Consider the following 26,324-nt stretch of genomic DNA (forward strand, 5'->3'; position numbering starts at 1 on the left):
ATAGTGTCTGCAGCTCGCATTCTCTCAATCTGTCCTCATAATCTACATTCCATGATCCCAATATAATCTTGAATTTTTATACCTCTGTGTACCCTTTCCATAGCTTCTTTATTCTCCTCTGAACCCAGGAGACCAAATCTGTGTACCCTTTCCATAGCTTCTTTATTCTCCTCTGAACCCAGGAGACCAAATCTGTGTACGGTAGTCAAGATGTGGTCATATGAAGGCCTTGTAAAGAGGCAAAATGACTCCCTTACATATCAGTGTTCATTTTAGCTTTGTAATTATTCTCTGGGTTGTTTTTGCAATGTGACTTTTGAACTTCAAATTTCAATCCACCATAACTCCAAGATCCCTAGCTTCATTGGTTTTTCATAGCATAACATAATATAATATGCTATCGGAAATCTCCTCATGCCAAAGTGCATAACTTTATGCTTATTAACATTGAATTGACAACCATTATCATTTACTCCTGTGTTTGCAACATCAGCAAACAGTTGAACATCTCTTGTCAGATCGTTCACAATATCATTAATGCTGAACAACAATATTCCAAGGACTGATCCCTATTGTACTTCACTGGGCACCTTAAATCTGGCAGATCCACACCCTATACACGCCACTTTTTGATATCTATCCTCAACCACCCACTGATCCAAGCCAGTAGTCAAAATGGCTGAAAGGACTTGTATATGCTTGATGGACTGCATTTGAATGGTTTTGAAGTTAGATATTTGGACAGAGATTTTTGTACAGGTGGGAGGTTGGAAGTGCAAAATCAGAGAGACTAGGGGAGGATGCAGTCAAGTGTGAGCTCAGCCATCCCTGAAACAAATGAGTATGCCTGTACTAAAATGATTATGCAATGCTGAATGCAGTTTCACAGGTTTCAAATCTGAATGGTTAGTAAAGTGATATAATGTAAGGGGTATTGTATTATCAGGGACAACAGAATAGGACAGGAGGAGTTCATCAGCTGCTGATGAACTTTAACCAGTAAAAATAAAAGTTAAGGTGGATTTTTGGCTTGAGAGAGGTGGTTCATTTGAGATTCTCTGGTGTGTGATACAGGCCAATAGGAAAAAATATATTATTGGTTGCTGTTATAGACTTGGGGGGGGGGGGGGGAACAACAGAAAGATGTAGATGCAGTGCAGTGGCAGAGTAGCACAATGAGTGTAGCCTTAGCTATGGGAGACTAAGACTACACATCTCGCCATAGATTCAACTATGGTGAGATGAAAATGGAATTTATACATTTACTAAGGCATAATTACCTGAAACAGCGTGTCATGGATATTATCCTTCTTTATAAGGCTGTGATTAAGCTGTGTCTTAACTACAGCACAGATTTGATCACTTGATTTCTTGGGGATTGGGAGGTGATGGAAAGGATCCAGATACAAGTGACCAAGCTTGTGTCAGGTCTGCAGATTGCTCCAGGATAGGTTGAAGGTTATGTGGGTTGCAAAGTTTAGTTGATAATTGAAAAAGAGGAGACATGATAGAAACTTATAAATTACGAAAAAGGATTTTGTAGGATTGACACAAAAGAAATTTTTCAATACATGATGAATAGAGACGGCTAAGGATCACCCCTGAAAAAGAATATGGTTAGTAAAGGTGTGCAGATTACATTTTTTTCTTTGGAGAATGGCGAATGAGTGCAGTGGATTGCTAGAAGTTGCTGTGAGTGCCACAAATTTGGTTGCATGCTTCATTTGGAATGAGGTAGAGGCGGAAAGAATCCCGAAGGAAGTGACCAAGATGATGGTCACTTAATTCAGGATTCTCCCGAAGTAGGAGAATCCCAAAGGACTCTTCTTTCCATGAAGATAGACTGAAAGTTTCTGGGTTACAAATTTTAGATGATAGCTATAAAAAGGGGAATATGATAGAAACATGTAAGTTGATAAAAGGGTTTTAAAAATTGATGCTGAAGAAATTTTTAAACTTTGTTAGAGGACTACATTTTTTACTTGGAGAGTAGTGAGCAAGTGGAATGTTTTGCCAGTAACAGCCATATGTATTTAGACGTGATCGAATTCAAGGAAAGGTATATGATAGTTTTGTGTGAATAATGTAGGCCTCATGTGATGGGGTTTTTTTTGGACTTAATGGAAATGCCCCATATAATAATAATTTTGACTCATATTTTTCTGATGGCATTCTGCTTTCAAGAGACCTCATTAGAATCAACAGACTCATTGTGGTGGGTCTCTTAGATCCAAAAAGAAACATATGGCACAGTTTGAAAGATCTCTTAGATCTTTTACCATAAACTCATTTGCACTCTTCATGTTCTCAAATATATTTTTGCATTATATTCCACTCACCCATGATATGTAGAGTGGCAAAAAATCCACTCCTTGCTGGCTCATCAGAACAAGGTCTCTCTCTGCATTCTATCTAGTATTTTTTCTTAATCTAGTAATCCTCTTCTCCAACCATGAAAGGTCACCATCTTTTTTCATTCATCCCACACACACACGCACACACGCACATAGATACTTAAGTGTTATATATTTTGCAAACCTCTGATGTGTGGAGGTTCATATTAGGAGGTTGGAGTGGAAACCTCCTTTGTTTATCCACAAGGCTCTGTAGTTTATATTTCCTCATCGCCCTAGAAACTGTGCGACTAAATTTGCTTACAGTAATTTAAGGTATGGTGTGATCAAAGTTTTGTGCAGGTATATACTGGTACAAAATCTTGGTTAATCACAACTTCTGTATATCAGTTCTTGTCAGTGTTCTTTCTGGCAATATGTAGTCTTTGCAGTTATTGCAATGTTCCCTCATTAATTTCAGGTGGTGTCTATTAACTATTACTCTAGATTGAAAATCTCATCCACTTCCTGAAGCATAGTTCCACCAAAAGAACTGTGTGAAGGGCACATGATTGCACACAAAGTACAAAATTCACTTTGCATGCCAAAGTCAATATTCATTTTGCATTGGTAATATTAAAATGACAAACTACCATTTTTCTAAGATAAAAACTTAATTTTTTTCTTGAATGGACTTGACATCAGCAGACAACCAAATATCTCATCAACACATGTATTATGTTGCCTTTTGCAATTTTCAGTATTCCTTCATTTCCATTCTATAGAATTCTTAGTATTTCTTTTCACTTCAAACTTTACCAAGAATGCATAAATTCACATGTTGCAGGAAATGAACTGACAATTTTTATACAACTAGGGGGTCTCTGACAGTGTTGCCCTTAGCTGCTACCTCTGCTTCAAATTTCAGTATCGGTTACCCACTTAGCAGTGTGCATATTATTATTATTTATTTTTGTATGAGAATGAAACTCCCACACACACAAAAAAACTCCATTTAAACTTCTCCCATTATCTTTATGTTAATGATATTGGGAGAAGTTCAAATAAAGGTATATAGTTTGCAGATAATGCAAATTTGCCAATGCAATATTGCAAAGTGTAAGGTTTTCAAATTTGTTAGTCAAGAATGGGATATCAGGTATGCAATTGGTGGAAAAAATTCTGATCACAGTTGAGAAAATGAGGGGTTCTGGGAGTAATGGTGGATAGTGAGTTAAAGTGCAGGGATCACATGCTGAAATTGTGAGGACATCACAAATGGTTTATATCAGTGATGCAAAGGATTTTGACATGTAGATGGAAAGAGATTATGGCTCCTGTGTATCAAGTCCTTAATCAAGTTGCATATGGACTATTCTGCTCAGATTTGGTCATCAGGATTTCAAGGGGATGAAAATATATTGAAAAGGGTATTGTTACGTTTCTAATCTGGGCCATTTGTTATATCGCTATCTTTATCCCTTTATATTATTCTTTACATGATTTACTTTCTTATATATACTTTGGCTTCTATCTGCTATCTTTAACTTCATGTATCCCTAAGTCGTCTATCTTACTTGAATATGTGATCTTATCGCTTATCTAGCAAATTTCTTAATTTTGGGTCCCCAGAAATACCTGTTCCCTGATCACTATAAGCTATCCTTATTCACTCAGGCAAATTTATTTACTGCACCAGCCTGGGCCTTAAGGGTAGAGTTAAACTCAGCCTAAGGATAATTATAGGGCATCAGGTGCTACTAATATCATTTACTAAAATTCAGAAGCCTTAGGTTTTCTAGTTTTTTTTGCAGTCGTGCCCCCCCCCCCCCTTCCTTTCTTGATTGGGATATCCCCACGCACATATATGATCACAGGTTCGTAATTTTATGAAAGGTCTGGGTCAGGCAACATGGTCAGAAATACAACCATGAAAGTTATCAAACAATTTTAATGAATTCATTATTTAATATAATACAGGAACAAAATAGATATAAATACTAAGTTAAACTCTTACTTTCCTCTCACTCTCTCATTCTTAAAAATAAACATTGATTTCTAAATCTTTACAATTCAATTTCCTCAACGTATTTAACATTTTAGCTTGCATTTCATTAGGCCAACTAAGCATTTAGCACATTAATATTTTCCCTCGAGTGGATCATGACAAAATATCTAATAAACTAATAGTTCTTAAAATTCAGTTCAAAGGTATACAGTTATTCACATAAATTTCAATTCTTCATACTTCCTTTTATCACAAATTCAAAATACACTCTTTTCCATACTGTTAGTCAATTTCTCTAAAAGGGGCTAGAACATATGAAAGTACTTATCTACACTGTTTCGGTTTTTCTCGGAGTTCTCTCCGAGAAAAACCGAAACAGTGTAGATAAGTACTTCACAGCAAAGAAACAGCGCCCGATTCATGATTCTACCGCCACGTGGGATTCACGTGCTCTTCCTGAATTGGGCGCTGTTTCTTTGCTGTGAATTTACGTCAACGCTTCTTGTCATTGACGGCCTGTGTTCAATCTTGCTGTGGCGGTGCCATGCTGGAACTTCTCAAAGGTCAGCTCTTAAAAATAACTGAACCACGATGAACACTTGAAGCACATGGTGAGAATACAGGAACAAACAAAATGGGAGGGGGTCAATTCAGTGTTGCGGGTTTTATACACTCCCCAAGAGTGCCACCTTTCCGCGTTTGATTTCTCCTATTGTCCTGCCGATTGGTCCCCGACTGGGTGACTTCACGGATCCTCATACGAGGCTTTCTAATTCCGGGAATGTATGCATCATGAAATTTTCTCAGATGTACCACCCACGGGCACTTACGCTGCTCTTGTAGCGTTTGGGCAACCTTTGCCCATCCTGCCGAATTATTGGCATTCTTTTACATGTAGAATATTACTGAAAATCACTCTTACAATTGCCCCTTTTATTGACTTACAGTTACATTTGATATATAGATACATTAACTTTATTTTAAACAGTTCTAAATTTAGTTTGCAAGATGTTATTTCCTTCAAAAACATAGTTACACTGTGCTAAATGATACGTATGCTCAAATTATGGTTAATTTCTGTTAGACTCTGGAATGGTGATGTCATGTAGAACGAGGTCGCCTGTTTCAGATCTAACAGTATACAAATGATTGACTAAGGTGGTTTCTGCTCTCTCTAGAATGTTCAGTATGAAGAAATATTGAGGAAATACAGTTTGCAGCCTTGTGTATTGAGTTACTTGTTTACTGGGTTAACATGGGTGAGATTTTTCATAGAATGGAGAAAAATAGGACTATAACAGAAGACTATCTCTGGAATTGTGAAGGAGTGTATGAGCAGGGGAGGTGAAGATTAGATGTTTTGAGTGTGGAAATATTATTATTATATGGGCACTTCCATGGAATCCAAATACTCATCACAGAAGACCCAATCTATCATACCTCTCCTTGAACCCATTAACAGGACAAAACACTCATAACTGACTCTGGCAACACATTCCACTCATTCACAACTTTCCAAGCAAAAAATCTAGTCCTCACACCTCTACTAACCACACCTTTATTCAACTTCCAGGAATGATCCCTTGTTCTGCTCCCTCTAGCCAAGTGCTGAAACATTTCCCCTGCATTAGTCTTATAAAACCCTTTAAGCAACTTAAATGTTTCTATTGTATTCTCCCCTTTTTCTCCTATCAACCAACTTCTGCAGTCCAGACACCTTCAATCTATCCTCATAGGGAACATTCCACGGTCCACTCACCATCTTGGTCACTCGCCTCTGAATCCTCTCGCCCACTTCTTCATCCCCAAGAAACCCCAAGGGAATAGACTTGAGCATAGTAATCCGGATGTGGGTGTATCGAGTCCTTATAAAGAGGAATAACAACTTCCTTACATCTACTTGTTAATGTGTTCTTCAATAACCAAGTAATCTTATAGGCTATCTTAGTAATATGCCCTCTAAACTTTAACTCTCTGTCTACCACCACCCCTAAATCTCTACCTTCATCTATTTCCTGGAGTAAAGTGCCACCAGTGTGATACACAGCTTGTAGTCTATTTGTAATCCCAAAATGCATAACTTTACATTTCTTGACATTAAACCGACACCCATTAACTTTTACCCATACTGACAGCCTATTGAAATCGTCCTGCAAGCTGTCCACATCGCTTTGATTAACTATTACTCTGCCTAATTTTGCATCATCAGCAAACAACTGAATAATTTCTTTCAGGTTATATTTTCTATATATCATTTATGTACAAATTAAACAGCAATGGTTCTAGCACTAAACCTTGAAGCACACCACTAGTCACCTGTTTTCACCTCAATTCTGACCCTCCGTATACCACTTTTTCATAAACTTTCCAGCAGCCACCCTCTTATCCACTTAACCAGTATCATATCCATCCCCATTTCTTCTAATTTGAGTAACAGAATTCCATGTGGTATTCTGTCAAATGCCTTTGCAAAATCATCATGTAACCATTTCCTTTATTGAACTCAGCTGTTTCTCTATTATAAAAAGTTAGTAAATTACTAAGGCATGACTGACCCTTCCCATAGCCATGTTGACCTTCACACAGTATTGTATTTTATTTACCCATTCTTGAAAATTCTCTTTTTTACCAATTTTTCTAGTACTTTTACCACCACACCTGTGATACTGATTGGTCTATAATTTGCTACTTCAGTCTTAGAACCTCCCTTATGCAAAGGAATTATTTTGCCCTCTTGGAACTCTGCCAGAGCTGAAACTTAAATTAAAGAGCCTAGTCAAAGGCATTGCCAGTTCCCTTGCACATTCTCACAAAACCCTAGCTGATAAAGTGAATCCATCTAAAGTGAATGGTGAGTGTGTGTGCATGCATGAATCTGTGATGGTGGAACCTCCTATTCCCCGTGATGACTCTTTCGATTCCATGGAGGCCATGATGATGATGATGATTGTAATTATAAATAAAATATAAAATTTTAGTATAATCAATTTGGAATTTTTTTCAATTTAAAATTCAGTTTCAATTATTTGATTAAGTAATAATCATAGATTTATAATATCCTCTATTTCTATAACTTTACAATGCTAAATTTAAGCCTTTTTAGACTATTTCTTCAACTGTTATAATCAATTTATTTTGATCATTGGGAAATTGCTGGCATATTCTTTTCCCATTTTGTCGTCAAAATTTTTCTTTTCCCTATTGTATCTGTCGTCATAAAAAAAGGGATGTATTTTAAATTTAGAGTATAGGTAAAATTTTCACTTCTTTTGTTTATCTCAGTAAATCTGAAACAAATCTTTAAGAGAAATCCTGTTATTTCTTAAGATTAAAATCATTACTTTTTTTTACATATCTAGCTTTAATATTGGAAATAGTAATATAGAAAAGATGAGAATTATTTTTCAAAAATTAAGATAATTATATTTGATTAATAGTACCTGCTAAAATTACAGCCATTGTCCAATATACAAAAATGTATATTGGTCAATGACTGTGATTTTATAACACTATATCATCTTATATTTGTGATAGCTTTTAACATGGCAAGAAAATTATTTAATACAGACTGCTCTCTGTATGGTAAAATTGCATAGGTAGTGGTAGTTATCTGGCACTGAATTTTTCAATTTGATGGTTCATCATTATTCATTAATGAACCATTCATTTTTGAATACGAAACTGTGCTTTTGAATAGGAGTTGAGTTCTTATGGAAGGTCAGAATCTTATTTTAAATAAAATATAAATTTAAAAATTTTTTCCCATTTAGGTAATCCACTATTTATTTCTGTCTATTTAGAATAAAAACAAATAACAGAACAGCAGAATGCAACAAGTATGCATTGTGCAATCTCACCATTAGAACTGAAAGTGACTGAGTCATACATGATGCTATGTACGGCATCATGATGGCTTGATGTATGAATAATATATTTCGGGATCGTCTTTGATGAACATTTTTGCGCATTTAGAAAAATTAAACACGGAAACTTAAACTTGCATGAAATAAATTTATTAGCTATAAAATTTTCATCCATGTATCATAGGAATTCTCAGTACATTGAAAATGGAACACAATATAAAATTACAGTTAAAGAATCATTTTCAAAAAGCACCACTATGGCATTAAAATTCCCAGTTATTTATTTTAAAAAATACAATAATATAATAATCAGGAATTTGCATAAAAATGATGCAATAATATTTCCCATTATAGGGATAACCGAAGGCCATCAGATCTGTTTAAGTTAGGTCGGTGTAGAATAGTTTCACAACTCTCTTTATATAAGTGCTCTATAAGGAATCTACTGCCATGTAAAATCTTAGTTTTCTTTCAGAAAACTATGTTTAGTATAGATAGCATGTTCTTCTAGGCCAAACAGTTTCCGTTCATGGTTCTTGGCGTAAAATTTATGTTATTCATAATGGATGCCGTGGGATCTGGAAGATTGAGTGCAGAAAGCTTGTCTTTAGGTGAAGAAAGGAAAAATTTCCATGTTTAATTTCTCTAAGTATGTCAACTTACACACCAATATAAAAGACGTTGAATGGATAGATTTCATGCTTACATGTGAATTTCATAGTAACTATTGTCTGCAGCCTATGCAAACTGTTGACTAATAAGGACTCCTGTATTTATGATACTATGCATTGAAAACATATTTTTCTTAAAATTTTATAGGAAAATCTGTAAAGGAAGTCAGTTCATATAAAGAGATTTATGAGTTAGCAAACTGCTCTAAAGAATATTTTCTTTCTGAAATTGGTCATAACTCTATTGCACATAAAGAGTAAGTATTGTTTTCATATTTTGAGATTCTAATTACTTAACAGAAAAGTAGCTATAATGATAGTGCTATTTCATATGAAGAATTAAATTTACATGGCTTCTTTGACTTCTCTTAACAAATTCATCAGGATCATAAAATGAAGATAAAAGTAATATAACATATGCAACACTCAAAAAATTATTTTTCACAAGGTTAAAATTCACAGGAAAGAAATTATTATTATTAAAACTGTTGTGCAAATTCTCCAGGGAATCAAGAACTCATTGAGAGAGGACCTCTTCCAGGTCATACAATATCTAATTACCTATCATCTCTTTCTTTGAAAACATGCGATGCACTCGCAGCATCCACTAGTAGCCCGTTTCAGATAGTTTCTGCATGCCATGTGAAGAACCTGGACTGATGTGTTTTGACCATACTTAGTTTCCAGGTATGATCCCAAGTTCTTTCTAACCTACCATGAGCTGTAAAATCCCATATGTGTCTATATTGTATGATCTCCTCACCAACTTATATGTTTCTATCATATCCACTCTCTCTCTCTCTTCCCCTCCCCTATCTATTACTCAAATTTTGAAGACTGTTTCCTCAGTCTCACCTCATATTCACAATTCCAGATATCATATGAGTTACCCTTCTCTGAATCCAAGTGACCATATCCAAGCAGCACAGTAGTCAAAGATTATATTATACGGTGGAAGAATCTTCCTTATTCCTACTATTTAGTATTCCCTTCAATACTGCAGTTATGTGATGTTATGACTTAATCACTTTAGCAGTGTCCCCCCCCCCAAACTTTAACTCTGCTACCATCACCCCAGGACTATTTGAATACTTCATTAATCAGTTGTAGAAAATTACCACTAACAGAATACTCTACAAGAGTCTCCATAGCTCGGTTGGTTTGATGATGCTCCTTGTTTGGGAAGACCTGGGTTCAGATCCCATGTAGGAGCTACCCGTCCCATGCAGTACTGGCAGGTTTTTCTTCTCATAAACTTAGATTTTTCATTCTGAAAAAGAGGCAAATTGACCAGAAGAACACACAATTTACAAACATATCCAACAATGCTGATAGGATTTACCCTCCTATCATAAGCAGTAATCTGCTTTTGAAGATGTTATGTTACTTGGCCATGACCTGGCTATTAAGCTTAACACAAAAGGAAGATGGAATGGAACAGTACTCTGTCTTCAGTATCCTTATATTTGAAGAAGCATAACCTTGCACTTAGCAAGGTTGTGTGTGTGTGTGTGTGTGTGCATTTTTTTTTTCTAAAGAAATGTTTGGCCGAATTGGCTAGGCCTTTTACTTATTTGTATAACTTGATTTGCAGCACCAAACAAACCATCTTTTTATAAAAAAGATGGTTTATTAACTGCTTATATTTCACTGAATTTCAAATCAGCATCATCAGAGCACAACATAGCCATACACGATAGTGAATAAGTGAAACAATACAATTGTAATGGACAAAAGATCTAAAGTCCTATTTTGATACCTGTAATGTTGTAAAATAAATAATTAATTTTTTTAAAAAATGACAGCTATGTAGGAGTTGCTCTTAAGATAACAGTCTCCCAAATTGTTGGCAAATTAATGCAACCATATTTGTTCAGGTTAGAATTCTTCATAGCCATGGCTGACTCAAAAAATAATCTTTCGGATCTCTAACGAATTTTAAATAGCACATTAGTTTTTCTTCCATTTAATCCTGTGTGAAGGGGTGTCCAAAGTTTAGTCTGCCAGTCCTGACTTGCCATAATGATAGCTACCATTAGTATTGGACAAGGGAGATGCATCTACAGTGGTATATGCATCTCCCTTGTCTAATACTAGGGAGATGCATATACAGTGGTATACTTTGATTTTGCTAAGGCTTCTGATAGGATGCTACAAAACCTAAGTTGGTAACTAAACTGGAGCAGATGGGATTTGATGATAGATTATTATTGACTGACTATTGATGGACTATTATTCTAATCCTTTCAATTTATAGATGTTAGCTGCTGTTGGAAAACATTTATTTTTTTTTGTAGGTTTATTACTTATTTTAAGCAACTTCTTGAAAATGTTATTAGCCATATAGATGGCAAAACATGTCAAGCAAATACATCTAGTATAAAAAAAAACACATACAAGTTAAAACCTAGTATATGTGTATGAAATACAAAAACCTAGTGTATGTGTATGAAGTTAAAACCTAGTGTATGTGTATGAAGTTAAAACCTAGTATATGAAATTGATAGATTGTTACCAGTCTACCAATTTTATCATTGGCATCATCTTGCCATAATCATTCTTCTTGCCTGATTTCTTCTCATAATGCACTTTTGCTGTCCTAACCAACTGATTCACTCTCCTGGCCTAGTCTTTATACACTTTGTGCACCTGATTATTACCATTATTTATCTTAATCCCTTCATTAATCCATTTGATGCCTGCCTTATTCAGCCTTTTGACTTTTGGAATGCATTCACAGATTGATCAAGCACAGCTCAACTTCTCATTCCATGCTATAGCTCCAAGCTGTCTAATAATCCTTAGCCTTATAATTCCTTCCTCACAGAAGCCTTAATATGGCTAGCCACTACCCAGGTGATCACTCTCATTACCTGGAGGGAAGTGCGAACCCACACTCGTAATCTCATCCTCTGATGAAATGTTCAGATTTAAAACTTGATCTTCACATGCCCTCCTTTACATACTGCCTAGGATAATTTGTAGAGAAATTAATTTTACTTATTCCCAAATGAGTTATAAAAAAAAAAGAATGAGAGAACAAAGGTTGTGAGTCTGCTGCCATAGTATGATAGAGGAAAGTTGAGAAGAAGAGCAAATATTTAAATGTATTAGTTGCACAGGAGCAATGCCGCACCTGGAGGGGGTCAAGGGGCCCTGGCACCCCCCACAGAAAAAGGGAAAAAACTCTAGAAAATTTTCCAAAAATCTTTTCCTAATTAAAATTTTATGTTGTGTTGTGTCTTCTATTTCTATACTACTTATGAATTGCTGCTACATAAGGTTGGAATACCCTATAGCTTTCGGGAATCATGGCCGCTGTGAACACAAGCTGAATGAAGTAGTGCTTGGATGGACTGAGTGCTACTTGATTTGCCCGAGCTGGGCCAGAGGAGATCATGGGTATCATGTATTGGTGACCATTGCAGATGCTCAGTATAGGTCGTATGTGATGTGCACTGTGTATTCCCAAATCATCTACTCAACTCCCCCCCCCCAAGATTAAATCCTGAATGCACCACTGTGCAGGACAAATTATATGGATGGATGACTGATGGATTTCACTGAAATGAATTTGGAGTTAGGTGTCTGGAGAAAGTGTCATTTCATGAGAATTTGGTAGTGCAGACTCAGAAAAACTAGAGCTCTTGGAGGTGGGGGGGGGAGTAGTTTGGCTTTTCTCCTCAGGGATGGATAACTACTCGTATGACTACTACTGCATTGAAATTTGGGATTTGAGAAATTTCATCATTTTTCATGTCCTAAATTTGAATGCAATAGTCAGTACAAGATCTAAGAGTGGTTGCAGACCCAATTGGATACTGCATTGGATACCAGAAGTAATTTTTAAAAAAATAATTAGGGATAAGGGAGAGGAATTTTTGGCATTGTTTAGGTCATAGATAGTTGATGGACGGTGATTAGAATGTAAAGGGTGTAGTATTTTCAACTGGAAGAAGAGAGAGAGAGAGAAAAAAAAAACAGATTTGCGGGTGAGATATTGCTAATAGAAGAGCAGGAGAGCAAAGATATGGTAGGCAGAATATTTGAAGCCCGGCATGAAACCAACACAATAAAAACATATTCATTTGTTGCTGTAAGCAGTATGTGTGGTGGGGGGGGGGAGGCATGAACTAGCAAATCAGCAAATTATTACAGGAACTTCAACTATGGGAACATATGCTGAAAAACAGAAAGAGCTTGGAAGGAAGGAATTTCAATTTATACAACTATAAGAAGTAATTTGAAACAGTTTGTGATGGAGAGGACCCTCAGGGATTAAGAGTGCTGTATCTGGCAATAGCATCAGAGATGTTGATAACCAAGATAACTATTGCCTCTAATTTTAGGGGGGGGGGGGAGTGATTATGCAGACTTGATCCAGCCTGCTGAACCAGGAATTTCCCATTGGGTTGATGTATGAATGGACCTAAATATCTGCTATGTCAAAAAGCAGTTTCTTTCTGAAAAAAAAAAAAAAAACATATATATATATATATGAATTAATGGTTCATCGGCTGTGCTCAAGTAATTTCCCACGCCCGCTTTGTTCACCAGTTTGCCACTGTTTGGGAGGTTGCCAGTTATTTGTAAATCTCAGTTAAGAAAAGGTGTATCAGGGACCACTACAGAACAGGAGATTGAAAAAGTTTAGGATACAACTTGAAGCAGTGCATGGGAAGGTCAAGAGGTGTTGGAAGGAAGGTATCACCTCCTGTATGTATGCTGAGATTCAAGTGTAACTCAAGGTATCAGTTAGCTGGATGAGTTGCATCAATAAGCAGGAGTACCAAAAAAGCAAAATGTGAAGAATGTATAATAAGAAAAGTAGTTAACGTGCTTATACAAAAAAAAAAAAAAAAGTAGTTTGAATTACTTAGTGGACACTTTTCAAGGGTATACTAGTCAGGCAGAGATATTGCTCTGAGATGTGATACAGACTGATGTGATAATAGAAGTAGATGAATTTGAGGTCATGCAGAATCTTAATGTTATGGTATGGCCTTAGCCTCTCGTAGTCAAGTCATCCTTCCCCCCCCCCCCTCTCCAGAAGTATTTGCTGCAAAGGCACACCTTCCTTGTTTAAGAAAATGCCAGCTAAACCCTCTAGGTGGTAGATGTCTTTCATTGCTTGGTGAAACACCACCACCATCTTGTTTATTGAAGACCTGAAATGGCTTACTGCTGTGTTTGGTCTTCAGAGCAATGACTCCATTTCTCATCTCCCTCTCTTCTCACTTGCATTATGGTTGTCCCCAAGAACATGCAAAATACACTAGGAACCTAGATCCTCCCCATTTGAGGGCACAGCAGTAAAATGGTTCTGCCGATGGCTACTAATTAGTACATGGGACTGAACCTAATACTAACAAATCTGAAGGTTCCTGCTAATCTAGTGATAAATGCTGGCACTTACTCTGCCAGTTGTTATCTACAAGGGAATCTTAAGTATAGTGGAAAGCAGGGGGGGGGGATTGTTCAGGCCATGTGCATGGTCAGGAGACTGAGTTTCATCTATGCGGGTGATATGTCTGTGAGGCTTTCGCCTTCCATCGCATGCCTCTACTCTTTATTTAATTGTATTCCAACACATACAAAAGGACATCTTGTTGAGATACTGTTATACTTCAGATTACAAAAAATTGCCCAAAAATTATTTTTAATAAAAGCATGAAAAACAATGAAAAAAATGAAAAAAGCAACAAAAATCCAGCCAGGAAAAAAAAAAAATTGAAGTACATAAAATATTTTCCACTTCTACTCCTCTTTTCCATTGTCTGAATACTTCATTTCTCTGTATCCAAACACCTGCTCAGATCCAATAATAGAAATAATTATAACTGGACAGAATGTCTTCATCCCTCACTCCACCCAAAATTCCCATAATGCATAGCATTATACTTATCCATAAGGATATGTGCTTTGCATTATGGGATACAAAGCAATTAGATGTGAAGTCATTAGCCTTTATATACAAATAGCCCAGTCATCACACACACATTTGCTTACACTTGGATAAGGGATGAAACCAAGAATATAATTTCTTGGCATCTTTAATTTATGTGTTTTATTTGTGGTGATTTTTTGTTATTTCCCTTGATTTTCTTTATGTTTTCTGTGATTGCTTTTGTTATGTTTTTCATAATTTATTTTATGTTATTTCCTGTTATTTTTCAAGCCTTGTCCTTCAGTGAGTGTTCTAAGGCAATCCATGAAAAACCAGCATCATACTTAGCCTAAGTTGCAGCCTAACAAATGCAAAAAATCTATCTAGAAATCTAAAGTCAATTTTGAAATGCCTTACCTATACTTGCCTCTTATTTTAATAGTATTCGAGCTTTCTGGTTCCTAGACAAGGCCATCGGGTTCATCTCTACCCACACTTCCAGCACTCTCACATCCAGGTGATACTGTTGTGACATCACCAATGACAAGGCAGATCTAACATAATTTTTCTCTTCCAATTCCAATGCATGATAAAGTACCTCCAATTTACCAAGAACTACTTGCTCCATGCTACCAATAGTTTTTTGTCAGAAAGAAATCAGAACTGTGAGTACCTATATCACCTGTTAAATACTTCCTACTCAACTAGCATCTATCTATCTATCTACATTCTAGAAAGAAGCCTGCATACATCCCATTCCAAAGAAAGGATAAAAGTCAGCTAACAAACTACTATCCAATTGCTCTTATCTACATTCTCTCAGAAACTGTGGAGATCATCAGCAGCCAATGCATCTACCAGCTAATTAGTGACAGATTCTATCCACAGCTGATCCTCTATCATTCAAGCCACAGAAAGGTTTGAAGAAACTCACATGGTCACTCAACGTTTCAAATCATTTCATCAGGTCTGGCACAGGTCTGCTTAGCAAACCACTATCCTATGGCCTGCCTTCAATAATTTGAGTTTATGTTGCCATTTTCCTTTCTTGTTGCTTACTGTATGTCATTATAAATAGTTTTCTTCTCCTCTGATTTCTCCTTCAATGCAAGAATATTCACGGTTCTGTACCTTTATCTTCCTTCTGTGTGTAAATGATCTGCTGCCACTGATTTCAAATCCTATACATCACCATGCTGATGACAGCATACTCTACTCTTCCCACTCATTTCTCATTAGAAGCTTCATGATCCTCCATAACAAATGCATTTAATTTTGATCTCTTCACTTCAACTGCAATTGAGTGAGAATAACATTGTGAACTTCACTGCTGCTAAAACACAATCCTGTATAATTTCCACAAGAAAGTTTTCACATTGGTTTTCAATAACTGATGTTAAAACGTGATCAAATTTCTCTTCTTGGACTGACATGCACCTCCAGCCTTCTTGCACAAACACATCTCAGCCTATCTTCTGCCTATACACTAAAGAACTCAGTGTATTTTCTGTACAATGTGCTGTTTTTCACCCGTATAACTACTTGCATAGTATAAATCTCAAATCCACCCAAACATCAAATACTTGTCACACATTTGGGTTGATTTACCCTGTACCTTACTTGCACTACTTGATGCAGTTCAGAAGAAGTAATCATATTAACTGATGACTCTTTTCTCATAAAATCACTCGTAGTACCTATAGAAGAGGCATAAGATAGAAACCAAGCATATGTGTGTGAATGAGAGAGAGAGAGAAACTGGTATGTTCACAGTCAGTGTTCTACTGAATTGGCAACTCATTCATCCACTTTCTTCCAAAACTGTAATTACAAGAGCAGCTTATAGTCAACATACGTTTACCATTCACCTCCAACCTTATCAGGCCAACTCCTCCTCCTCTTGCATTTCTTCTACCTCTGCTCTCTTTCTCTCCCAAAGATTACAACATTCAGCTATTCAAAAAACATGTAAAAAAATTTCATCTTTCTTATTATCTGTTTATCTGCACTCGGCACTGATGTGCTATAGATCTTATGAACTTCTGTTTATGGACTAGATATAAGAGAAAAAATTTATAGGATATTGATACATGTATTATGAAAATGTGCTAGAGAATTAATAGTGCCTCTAATCAGACTGCTTAATTTAAGTCAACTCTGGTACAGTTCCAGGAGAGCAGAAAAGATCAAAATAGTTCCATTGTATAAAAGAGGCTAAAAGACAGAAGTATTGAATTACAAACCTATCAGTATCTCAAAAGTTGTGGTTAAAGTATTAGAGCATTAATCAAAGCAGAATTCAGGAATGTATGGGTAGGAATATTGGTACTCACAGCACAGTTTTGTGAAGGCTAAGACTTGCTTAGCAATCGTTATAATAAAAACACATTTGAGCTGGATAATGAACGGCCACATGATAATACAGCTGGAATTTACAAATTGCTGAATGGCTGTTTGGACTGTTGTCATTTAACTTTTTTGGATTGTTATCATTAGTGTCATTAATGATACTGAGAATGACTGGAGGGAAGAGGAGATAATATCCAGTTGTTTGTTGGTGATGCAAGGCTAAGCTTCCAGTTTAATGAGGCAAAGTGCAAATATGCACCAAGAATGAAAAATTTGAGCCATGCACTACTTTAATGTAATTTAACTACACTGCAGGAAATGGTTGAGGCTAGACATTTGGGTATAATGGGATCAGAGTTGAAGGTCAGAAGGAATATTGCACTCCATTGGATTGCAATATTCCTCTTGATTGTTGTCTCTACTTCTGATTGCTGAAGCACAATCAGAAGTAAAGAGGTTATTATCCCTCTTTATAAGGATATGATATGGCATATTTGAATGTCTGTTACACTGATCTTGTTGCCTGTATTTCTTGTTCGCTATTTTCTGTGAGAGGATTGTGAGGCTAGGATCATCACTCTTTTGCTTGAACTCCTGCATAGATGACCAAGGGAAATCACTTCCTTCATACTGGAATCCAAGCTGTGTATGCTTCCTATAGTTTTTTGCCAAAACGACAGAAGACTACTAAATATTTTGGGTACTAAAAAGTCTTCTGATCCTGATTACATCTCTCCAGTTGTTCTCAAACATTGTGCTTCAGAGCTGATACCCATCCTGAATCATCTATAATTTATTATACATACTTCGTACCTATCCCAATGCATGGAAGCAATCTCATATCCATCCTATCCCAGAAAATAGCGATAGAAGGCTACCATCAAACTACTGACCAATTGCCATCACCTCTGTCTTCTCCTAAATAATGGAGAAAGTCATCAATAACAAACTCCTCTACTACATAGAGGCTTGCCAATTAATCAACAACCACCAGTATGGATTCCTATTCAAGATCCACAGCTGACCTCATTGCTTACATCACCCACCATTGCACACATGCCATGGAAAGTTTGGAGAAACTTGTGCAGTCTCCCTCGACATTTGCAAAGCTTTTGACTGTGTGTAGCATTGAGGCATAATAAACAAATTGCCATCCTTTGGTCTCCCTGCCACCTCTGTAATTGGGTAGCCAGCTTTCTTTCTGGTCATCGTCTGTGAGTCATGGTAGATAGCTTCCTTTCTTTGAGTTATACCACCCATGCTGAAGTGCCTTGAGGCTCTGTCCCATCACTTACTCTCTTATCCTGTACATAAATGATTTCCTCACAATACCCACTAATCCTATCCACAGCTTTGCAGACAATAGTACTCTCCACTCATCCTACTCATTTGACAAACCAGGGAGTACTCTGACATCTCAGGCTACAAGATCATCTATAACTAAAGATTTAAACATTGATCTACATACTATCCTTCAATGGGGAAAGGAACAACTTTGTCATGTTCATTGCCACCAAACACAGTCTTGCCTTTTCTTACATAAAAGAGAGAGATCCCAACTCACCTATCCTTACCCTCAATAATACATAAATCACCAGACAAGATTAGATCTTTTGCCTGGATTAACATTTACCTCCAGTCTTTCCTGGCAAAAAACACATCACATCAATAGCCTTCTCAGCATCCAAGAAACTTTGTACAGGCAGCCCTCGGTTTACGCCTCACTTCCGTTCCTGAAAAAACAGCCGTAAACCGAATTGGCATAAAACTCAATTTTAATGGGAGGTACAAAGTTATGTTCCACGCAGAAAATATGCACATGAAGTATGTGTAACATTATTATATTTAAAGCTTTGATAATACATACATATATTTGTTAAAATAAAATTATTAATAACAAAAACAAAACAAAATTATATACAAAAAATATGAAACTTCGAAAAGATATTACATATTTCTTTCTTGAAGTTCCTGGTTTCAGATCACCTGCATTTTGTTTGAAAAAAGTATCCAGTGTTAACTGCCTAGATTTTCTTTTTCTTTCTTTAAGGAGTTCGGTGTAAGGTCGAATAGATGCGATTACATTCCTTTCTACATTCGCACTCCGTTCCCAATCGTGGTCCATTTCACAGAATTCATCAGTCAATGTCTCCATGCTTGCAAGGATATGCTGTAAATCGGCCTTTTTTTATATCTCTCAGAGGACTTTCTTCGTTTTCTTTCTCCTCCTTTGGATGTTGACTTAATTGTGTGGTTAATTCTTTTAAATCTTCATTGGAAAGTGGTTTATCATGGCTCTCTAAGACTTCTGTCACATCTTCAGCTGTAATATCATCCAATCCCACTTCTTGCAAGCTTGGTAACGTCTTCAATAACATTTTCCTCTTGCTCTAATTCCTCGAAGTCGTGCATAAATGCAAAGAAGTTTCGCTATGCTCCTTTTAAACACTTTGCTGACACTTCGTTCCAAGCTGCCTTGCTGTTGTTAATGCCTTTCAAAATATCGAATGACCACAATAGTCTTTAATAGTTTTTCCTGAATGTCCAAGACTCTTACCATTTCCATAAATGTTATATGAAGTAATAGTTTAAAGATTGATATAATCCCCTGATCCATCAGTTGCAAAAGCGATGTTGTGTTTGGGGGCATGTAAACAACCTTGACATCTAATGGTGTTCTTACTTCAGCAAGGTTTTGAGAATGTCCAAGGGCATTATCCAAGAGAAGCAATGCCTTGGCTGGCAAATCATTTTCTTTACAGAAGCAAAGCACAGTAGGACAAAAATAATTTATGTACCAATCTATAAAAATGTTTGTGTAACCCAAGCTTTCCTGTTCTGTTTCCAATAGACTAGCAGCATAGCTTTTAGACCCTTGAAAGCATGTAGTATCTCATAAGTGTACAGGGCCAACTTTGTGGAGAAAAGAATCATTCAGCGTGTAATTTGGACATTGATGTGTACTAAGTTGCTGTAGCTGCAGTTTGGGAGGGGGTTTCTGTCAAGAATAGTAAGTTTGGTTTCAGATGTCTATTCATTTATAGAGTTGTTTGTGCCACAGATGTTAATCAAGTTGGTGTCTTGGTGGGAATTTTGGCATGTTTTATATATTTTGTTTGATTTGTCATGTTTGTTTAAATTAGTTTTAAGGATTTTTTTTTATATTGCTTATGTATCATTTTTGATTATGAAATAGATGAAAAGATGAAGTATGATATGACATCCATACATAGAGCAACCAGTCTCTATGACACATAGCATGCCTCTTATATACCACTATTTAGACTTCCCCTCCAGGCATGACCTGGCAGAATAGGTGACAATGGGATTATGTTCCAGCTGACCGGGAAGTCTCCTGGCTTATCGCTGACAGGTTTTTGCCTATGTACTAGCTGTAGACCGGACCAGCCTGCATCAATGTTTTACTGCAGGTTGCTAAAATGGTCAATTCAAATGGAAAAGGTTTGGGTCTCTAAATATAATCAGAGACCCCAAGCCTCCATCATGCCCTTAAAATATATTACTCACATTGCATGGAGAAAGGGAGAAGTGGGATAAAACTGTCACCTAATATCAACGATCTCATATCAACTTGTCATGTGATGATATGTCAAATTGTTTGCAGAAGCTTGAAGAATTCCAGTATATACATTTCACTCATCAACCACTCTTGTTACTTTATCATAAAAGGCAATTAGATCATTGAAACAAGAAAACCTTAACAGATTTAGGTTATAAATTAAAGATGCCAAGAAATTATATTCTTGGTTTTATCCTTTATTCAGGTGTAAGCAAACAAAGTTTGTACGTGAAGTAGCTTCACAACTGGGCAACTTGTATATAGAGGCTAATGACTTCACATCACTTGCCTTAGTATCTCATAATGCAAAAGCACATATCCTCATGGACATGTACAATGCTATGCATAAAAAAAATTGCATATAAGATAAAAAATTCTAAATTTCTAATTTAGAATTTTTGACTTAAATTTTCAATTTTAATTGTAAAAACATAAAATTTTCAGCTTACACATATTTGCAGTAATTGATTCAACGTTCATTTAAATTTCAGGTAAGTGACATTAACTAATGTAATCTTTGAAAATTTTAAGATTAATTCTAGATTTGTTTAATTTCATGCTCTTCTAGTTCTTTCTTGTATCTTGTTGTTTGCATTTGTACTTTTCAGGTTGCAATTTTTTGTGTCATGAATATTTCTTGCCACTCCTTGTATTCTGTCCTCAGTGTATGATTTCCCACCATTTTCTTTGTCTTTAGATTGCGATGTCATTTCATAGAAAATTCAGTTCACTTTAGTGAAGATTTCAGCTTTTACTTTTTGCAATAATGAGTTTCAAATATTATTGGTTAGATCTATGAGACTTAAGCTGAGACATTTCCATAGTATCATCATCATCATCAAATTCTTGATATGTACCTTTGGGGGGGGGGAGGTTGTACAGAATAATTATCATAGTACTGCATGAAAAATTTACACCATTACTAACTTCTGATAACAATAATCTGTTATTGGTCAAATTTCCAAATAGCAAAGAACACTTGTTTAAGTTACTACCTGAGATTAGCTCTACTAACACATTCCTCAATGCTAACAATGGCAAGTTCTTTCCTAATATCCTCATTTTAAATGTGATACCCATTGATGCCATCTGTTTTCTTGACACCTTTAATTTATAGTATAACCAAGGGATGCTTAAGGGTCAAAGCTGTATAACTGAAAGGAGACCTCCACATTAGCCTTTAAAAGAATGCGGAAAACCAACCAGTGCTTCTGACCTAATGTCCAATCCTCACCTTCTCGTAGTGCACCCTGTTGGGTACCTACTTGGATACTGAACGAACAAGGATGGGCTGCAATTTGGGATTTAGCCGACCAAATTCTATTTTTATTGGCTTAAACCAAAATAAAAAATGATGGTACAACATGACAAAATTTCATGCCAGCTGGGACGTCGCCCGGCATTAAACAAGGTCCCCGTTGTTTTTGCCAGAGAATCAGGGAAAACAACGAAAAGTCAGCTATGGTAACAAATCTGAAAACACACCCCCAACTCAACATCACCAGAATTAAAGATCAGTACTATCAACATAAGAAGCCTGAATGGCAAAGAAATGGAGCTAGCTGAGGAATTACATAAGTACCAGATCTTCATAATAGGGGTGACTGAAGCAAAAAAGACAAAAACTAGTGAGATCTTTTTGAGCAATAAATACAAAATGTTATATTCAGGCAATGACAATCAAGGAAAAGAAGGAGCAGTCATAGTATTCAACACAAAATACAAGGCTAATCTTCTTGAATGGCAGGCAGTGTCAAGTAGAGTGATGTGGGCAAATATCAGAATGGGGAAGTGGACAATGAGACATTTTTGTGCCTACGGTCCCACAAAAGGTTCTACTAAGGTAGAAGTGGAGGAATTTTTTGAGTCTTTAGAGAAAGCAACTGACACAATGAAAAAGGAAAAGTTGGTCTTTGTTGGGGATCTAAATAGCAGAGTAGGAAATGATTGTCAGACATGCAAAAGTATTTTGGGAAAATTTGGAGAAAAGAGCAAAGCTAATAATAATGGCAAATACCTGTTCGATTTCTGCTCAGGACATGGACTGGTTATCACTAACAAAATGTTCCAACATAAAAATGTGCACAAATTCACATGGAGAGAAGAGGCAAGGAATAAGAAAAGTCTGACTATGTTATTGTTGATAGTGATGTTTTCTCCCTGGTGCAGGACACCACAGTGTACACAGGATTTGAAATTGGAAGTGATCACTATTTAGTCTTGAGCAGGATAAAATTGAATTGCATATTGAAAAGAATGACAGGTAAGAAAGTTTTAAAGTGAATAAAAGTTGAGCAGCTCTCAGATGTTAACTGTAGACTAAAATACAGATTATTGAAGAAAAAATTAAAGAGTTTGAGAACAGGAACCAAACCTTGGAGATTCAGTGGCAAGCCTTGAAGAAAACCCTGATTGTTTCAGCCAGAGAGGCATGTGGTATGACTGTCTGCAAGGATAGAGAAATCAGAACTCCATGGTGGACAAATAAAATTTGTTAAAGAGGCAGTGAAGGAAAAGAAGAAAGCATATCAAAGTTCCTGGCAAATAAATCAGCTAAACACTTTGTAAAACTAGCTAAACAAACGTCATGGGAGGACTTTTGCAAAAACATAGAAAATAAATATCAAGAAGGTGGCAAAATATTCTGGAGGTTGTTGAAGAAGCTTAGAAATGGAGGAAAGAGTGCTGTACAAGGAGTTAGAGATGATAAAGGTGACATGAAAATGGTAGAAAAAGATATCCTTGAAGTATGGAGTAATTACTTTGAAAAACTGTTAAATGAAACAAGCAGTGATAGCACATTGGTAAAAAAACACTCAACAGGGCTACAGTCAGGAATAAATATCCATACTTGTAGTAGAAAAAGCCATCAAAGGCATGAAATGTGGAAAGGCAGCAGGAGTAGATGATATTCGACCAGAAATGCTGAAGTCTGGTGGTATAAAAGTCTTACAGTGGCTGCACTGCATAATTCAGAAAGCCTGGACAAAGGGACGAATTCCCAATGATTGGAATAGAGCTCTCATAGTACCCATATATAAAAAGGGAAATAAAACTGAATGTGAGAATTACAGAGGTATTTCCCTACTGAGTGTTCCTGGTAAGATCTATGCAAGTATACTTGAGAAACGGTTGAGAAGAATTGTGGAAGAAAAGGTGGGTGAAGAACAAGCTGGATTCAGGCCAAATAGAGGCTGTCAGGATTAGATCTTCACTTTACGACAAATAGTGGAGAAATCATGGGAATATAACAAAGATCTGTATATAAGTTTTGTTGCTCTGGAAAAGGCATATGACAAGGTGCCATTATTTGAAGCAATACTTAGTCTGTATTTGAGTTGTAAGTCAGCAGTTAGAATTGAAGGAAATACAGGAAGATTGTTTAATGTTAAATCTGGTGTGAGACAAGGATGTACATTATTCCATCTGTTATTCATTATCTTTATGGATCACATTATGAAGAAAAGTGGTATTAAACATGATATCATAATTGGAAATGTTAATGTCAGCTCTTTGCTTTATGCGGACGATGTTATACTTCTAAATAAATCCACTACAAGTCTGCAAGATTCCCTGAATAAATTGAATAACTGTTGTAATAGATATGGTATGAAGGTCAGCAATAAAAAGACAAAGACAATGAAAATAGGCAGAATCGTTGAGAATGTCGACTGCATTTTGAACGGAGAACCTGGAACAAGTAAAACATTTCGGCTACTTAGGCACGATTTTTAGTGAAGATGGTAAATTAAATATGGAAATAGACAACAGAATCAACAAAGCTGGTATGGTAGGAAGTCAACGGAATAAATTCATATGGAATAAGAGAGAAATTAGTCGGAACACTAAATTAAAAAAAAAAAAGACAGTGTTCAAACCAATTTTAACTTATAGATCTCAGAGCTGGGTCAGAAGTAAACACTTGACCAAAGACTAGAGACCGCAGATATGAGAGTCCTGAGAAAGATTAGAGGCATGAACAGATGGCATCAGTGGCAATATCTTATTAAAAACGAAGATATTAGGAAAGAAACTTGGCATCGTCAGCATCTAGGAATGCGTTAGGAGGGCTAATCTAAGGTGGTATGGTCACTTAAACAGAATGGGCAAGGAAAGATTAGCAAAGCAAGTGTTCTCTGCCAGGTTGGCAAGAAAACGACCCAGAGGAAGACCAAGATATAGGTGGATTGATGTGGTACAATGTGCCTTAGACGATAGAAATATAAGATCTGATAATGTTGGAGTTTTGACAAGTAACAGACTGATTTGGAGGAAAATTGTAGTTAGGAAGTTAGTAATGATGTAAATTTTTCATGTAGTACTATCATATCCTGTACACCCCTTTGAGGGTACATGCCAGGAATTTGATGATGATGACCAAGTGAAAAAACTTTCAATAAATAAAACAAAAGAAATGACAGGAAATAGAACAAAGGAATTGGCAGGAATAATACATTAATCACACAAGCATATTTCCATTTTATAACCACTAACATAGATAGTGGTTATAAAATGGAAGTGGTTTTGTGTTTGGTAATCTGTCCAATTCTGTGTACAAGCTCATACTAATTTCTCTAAAATAGCTTATCAACCACAGAAGACATAAAACTGCTCAATAGTTCAATATTTCCATTTTACAACCACTCCCCCTATGTAGTCAGCCTGGTTGGATGAGTGATTAGTGTATCTGCGCTTCAGCCGAAAGGCTGTGGATTCAAATCCCAACTAGAGCAGGGATGTTTGTGATTATCTTTCACCTTCATACTATCATTCATACAAATATATATTAAAAAAAAAATCAGCTAATGCCTTTTTATTCCCATATAGAGAGTAGGCGAGGCCGTTTAGCCGTATGAAACTTGGGGAGACTGAGTGGACAGTTCAATCTCCACTGGTATCCAATCAGAGATAGCTGGCCCAAAGCTATCGCTAATTAAGCCGCATGCAGTGACGAGAGACAGCTCAACAAGTGCCACCATCTCGTGGTCCCTAACACAATATATATTTTTCATGTCTGAATGTGGGTTCCACGGTCGATTTTCTTGAGTTTACAGGAGGAAAAAACTCTCTTTCCCATCCCAGAGATCGACTAACTCAGGAACCGGTCGAAAAAAGGCTTAGAAAAATTTCCTCTAGTCGCTGACTAGATTCGAAAGCAAGTCGTCCTTCATGCGGTCAAGCACTGTGGTATGCAAATGCCACGTCCACTGAGCTACACTCTCCTAATATGGAGTGGATCACCATGGGGGAAGCCACAACCTTCTTGAAATGGGAGAGGTCCTCGCCCAGGCTACAGACTGGATATCATTGTCATCCTTATGCAGTGGCATCATCATCTCACTCTCCTTTTCATCCCTTAGCACTTCCATTTGCAAGGCTTTCTTTAAACATTCAGGTCACTGTGATTATCACTTCCTTATTCTTTCAGATCTGCCACTTTGCTGACAATGCAGAATGGTAGGTGTCAACAAAGCAGTGAGTATGGATGTATTTAATATTGTAAAATGCCTCTACTTTATTCACTTCTCATCCTCTTGGTATAAAACCTGCTTCACTAGAATTAAACAGCTCTAAAAATTGCTTCACCAGTATCAGACTGTTATCTTCATTAATCTGACTTCCTGCTCCATACA

The 26,324-nt window shown here is 36.5% G+C and overlaps 1 protein-coding gene across 1 annotated transcript in view; it reads left to right on the forward strand.

The window, feature by feature from the left end:
• The window catches only part of LOC150093786 (uncharacterized), a 374,903-nt gene that overhangs the window by 268,093 nt on the left and 80,486 nt on the right, over nucleotides 1–26,324 (forward strand). The window contains exon 9 of the mRNA XM_090412515.1: nucleotides 9,024–9,132. Within this exon, the coding sequence (XP_090268641.1) occupies nucleotides 9,024–9,132 (109 nt within the window). The remainder of the gene's footprint in view (nucleotides 1–9,023; nucleotides 9,133–26,324) is intronic.

Source organism: Typopeltis vanoorti, chromosome 23 (genome assembly GCF_054136105.1).
Source record: "Typopeltis vanoorti isolate ZY-2024b chromosome 23, IOZ_Tvanoo_1.0, whole genome shotgun sequence".
Lineage (NCBI taxonomy): Eukaryota > Metazoa > Arthropoda > Arachnida > Uropygi > Thelyphonidae > Typopeltis > Typopeltis vanoorti.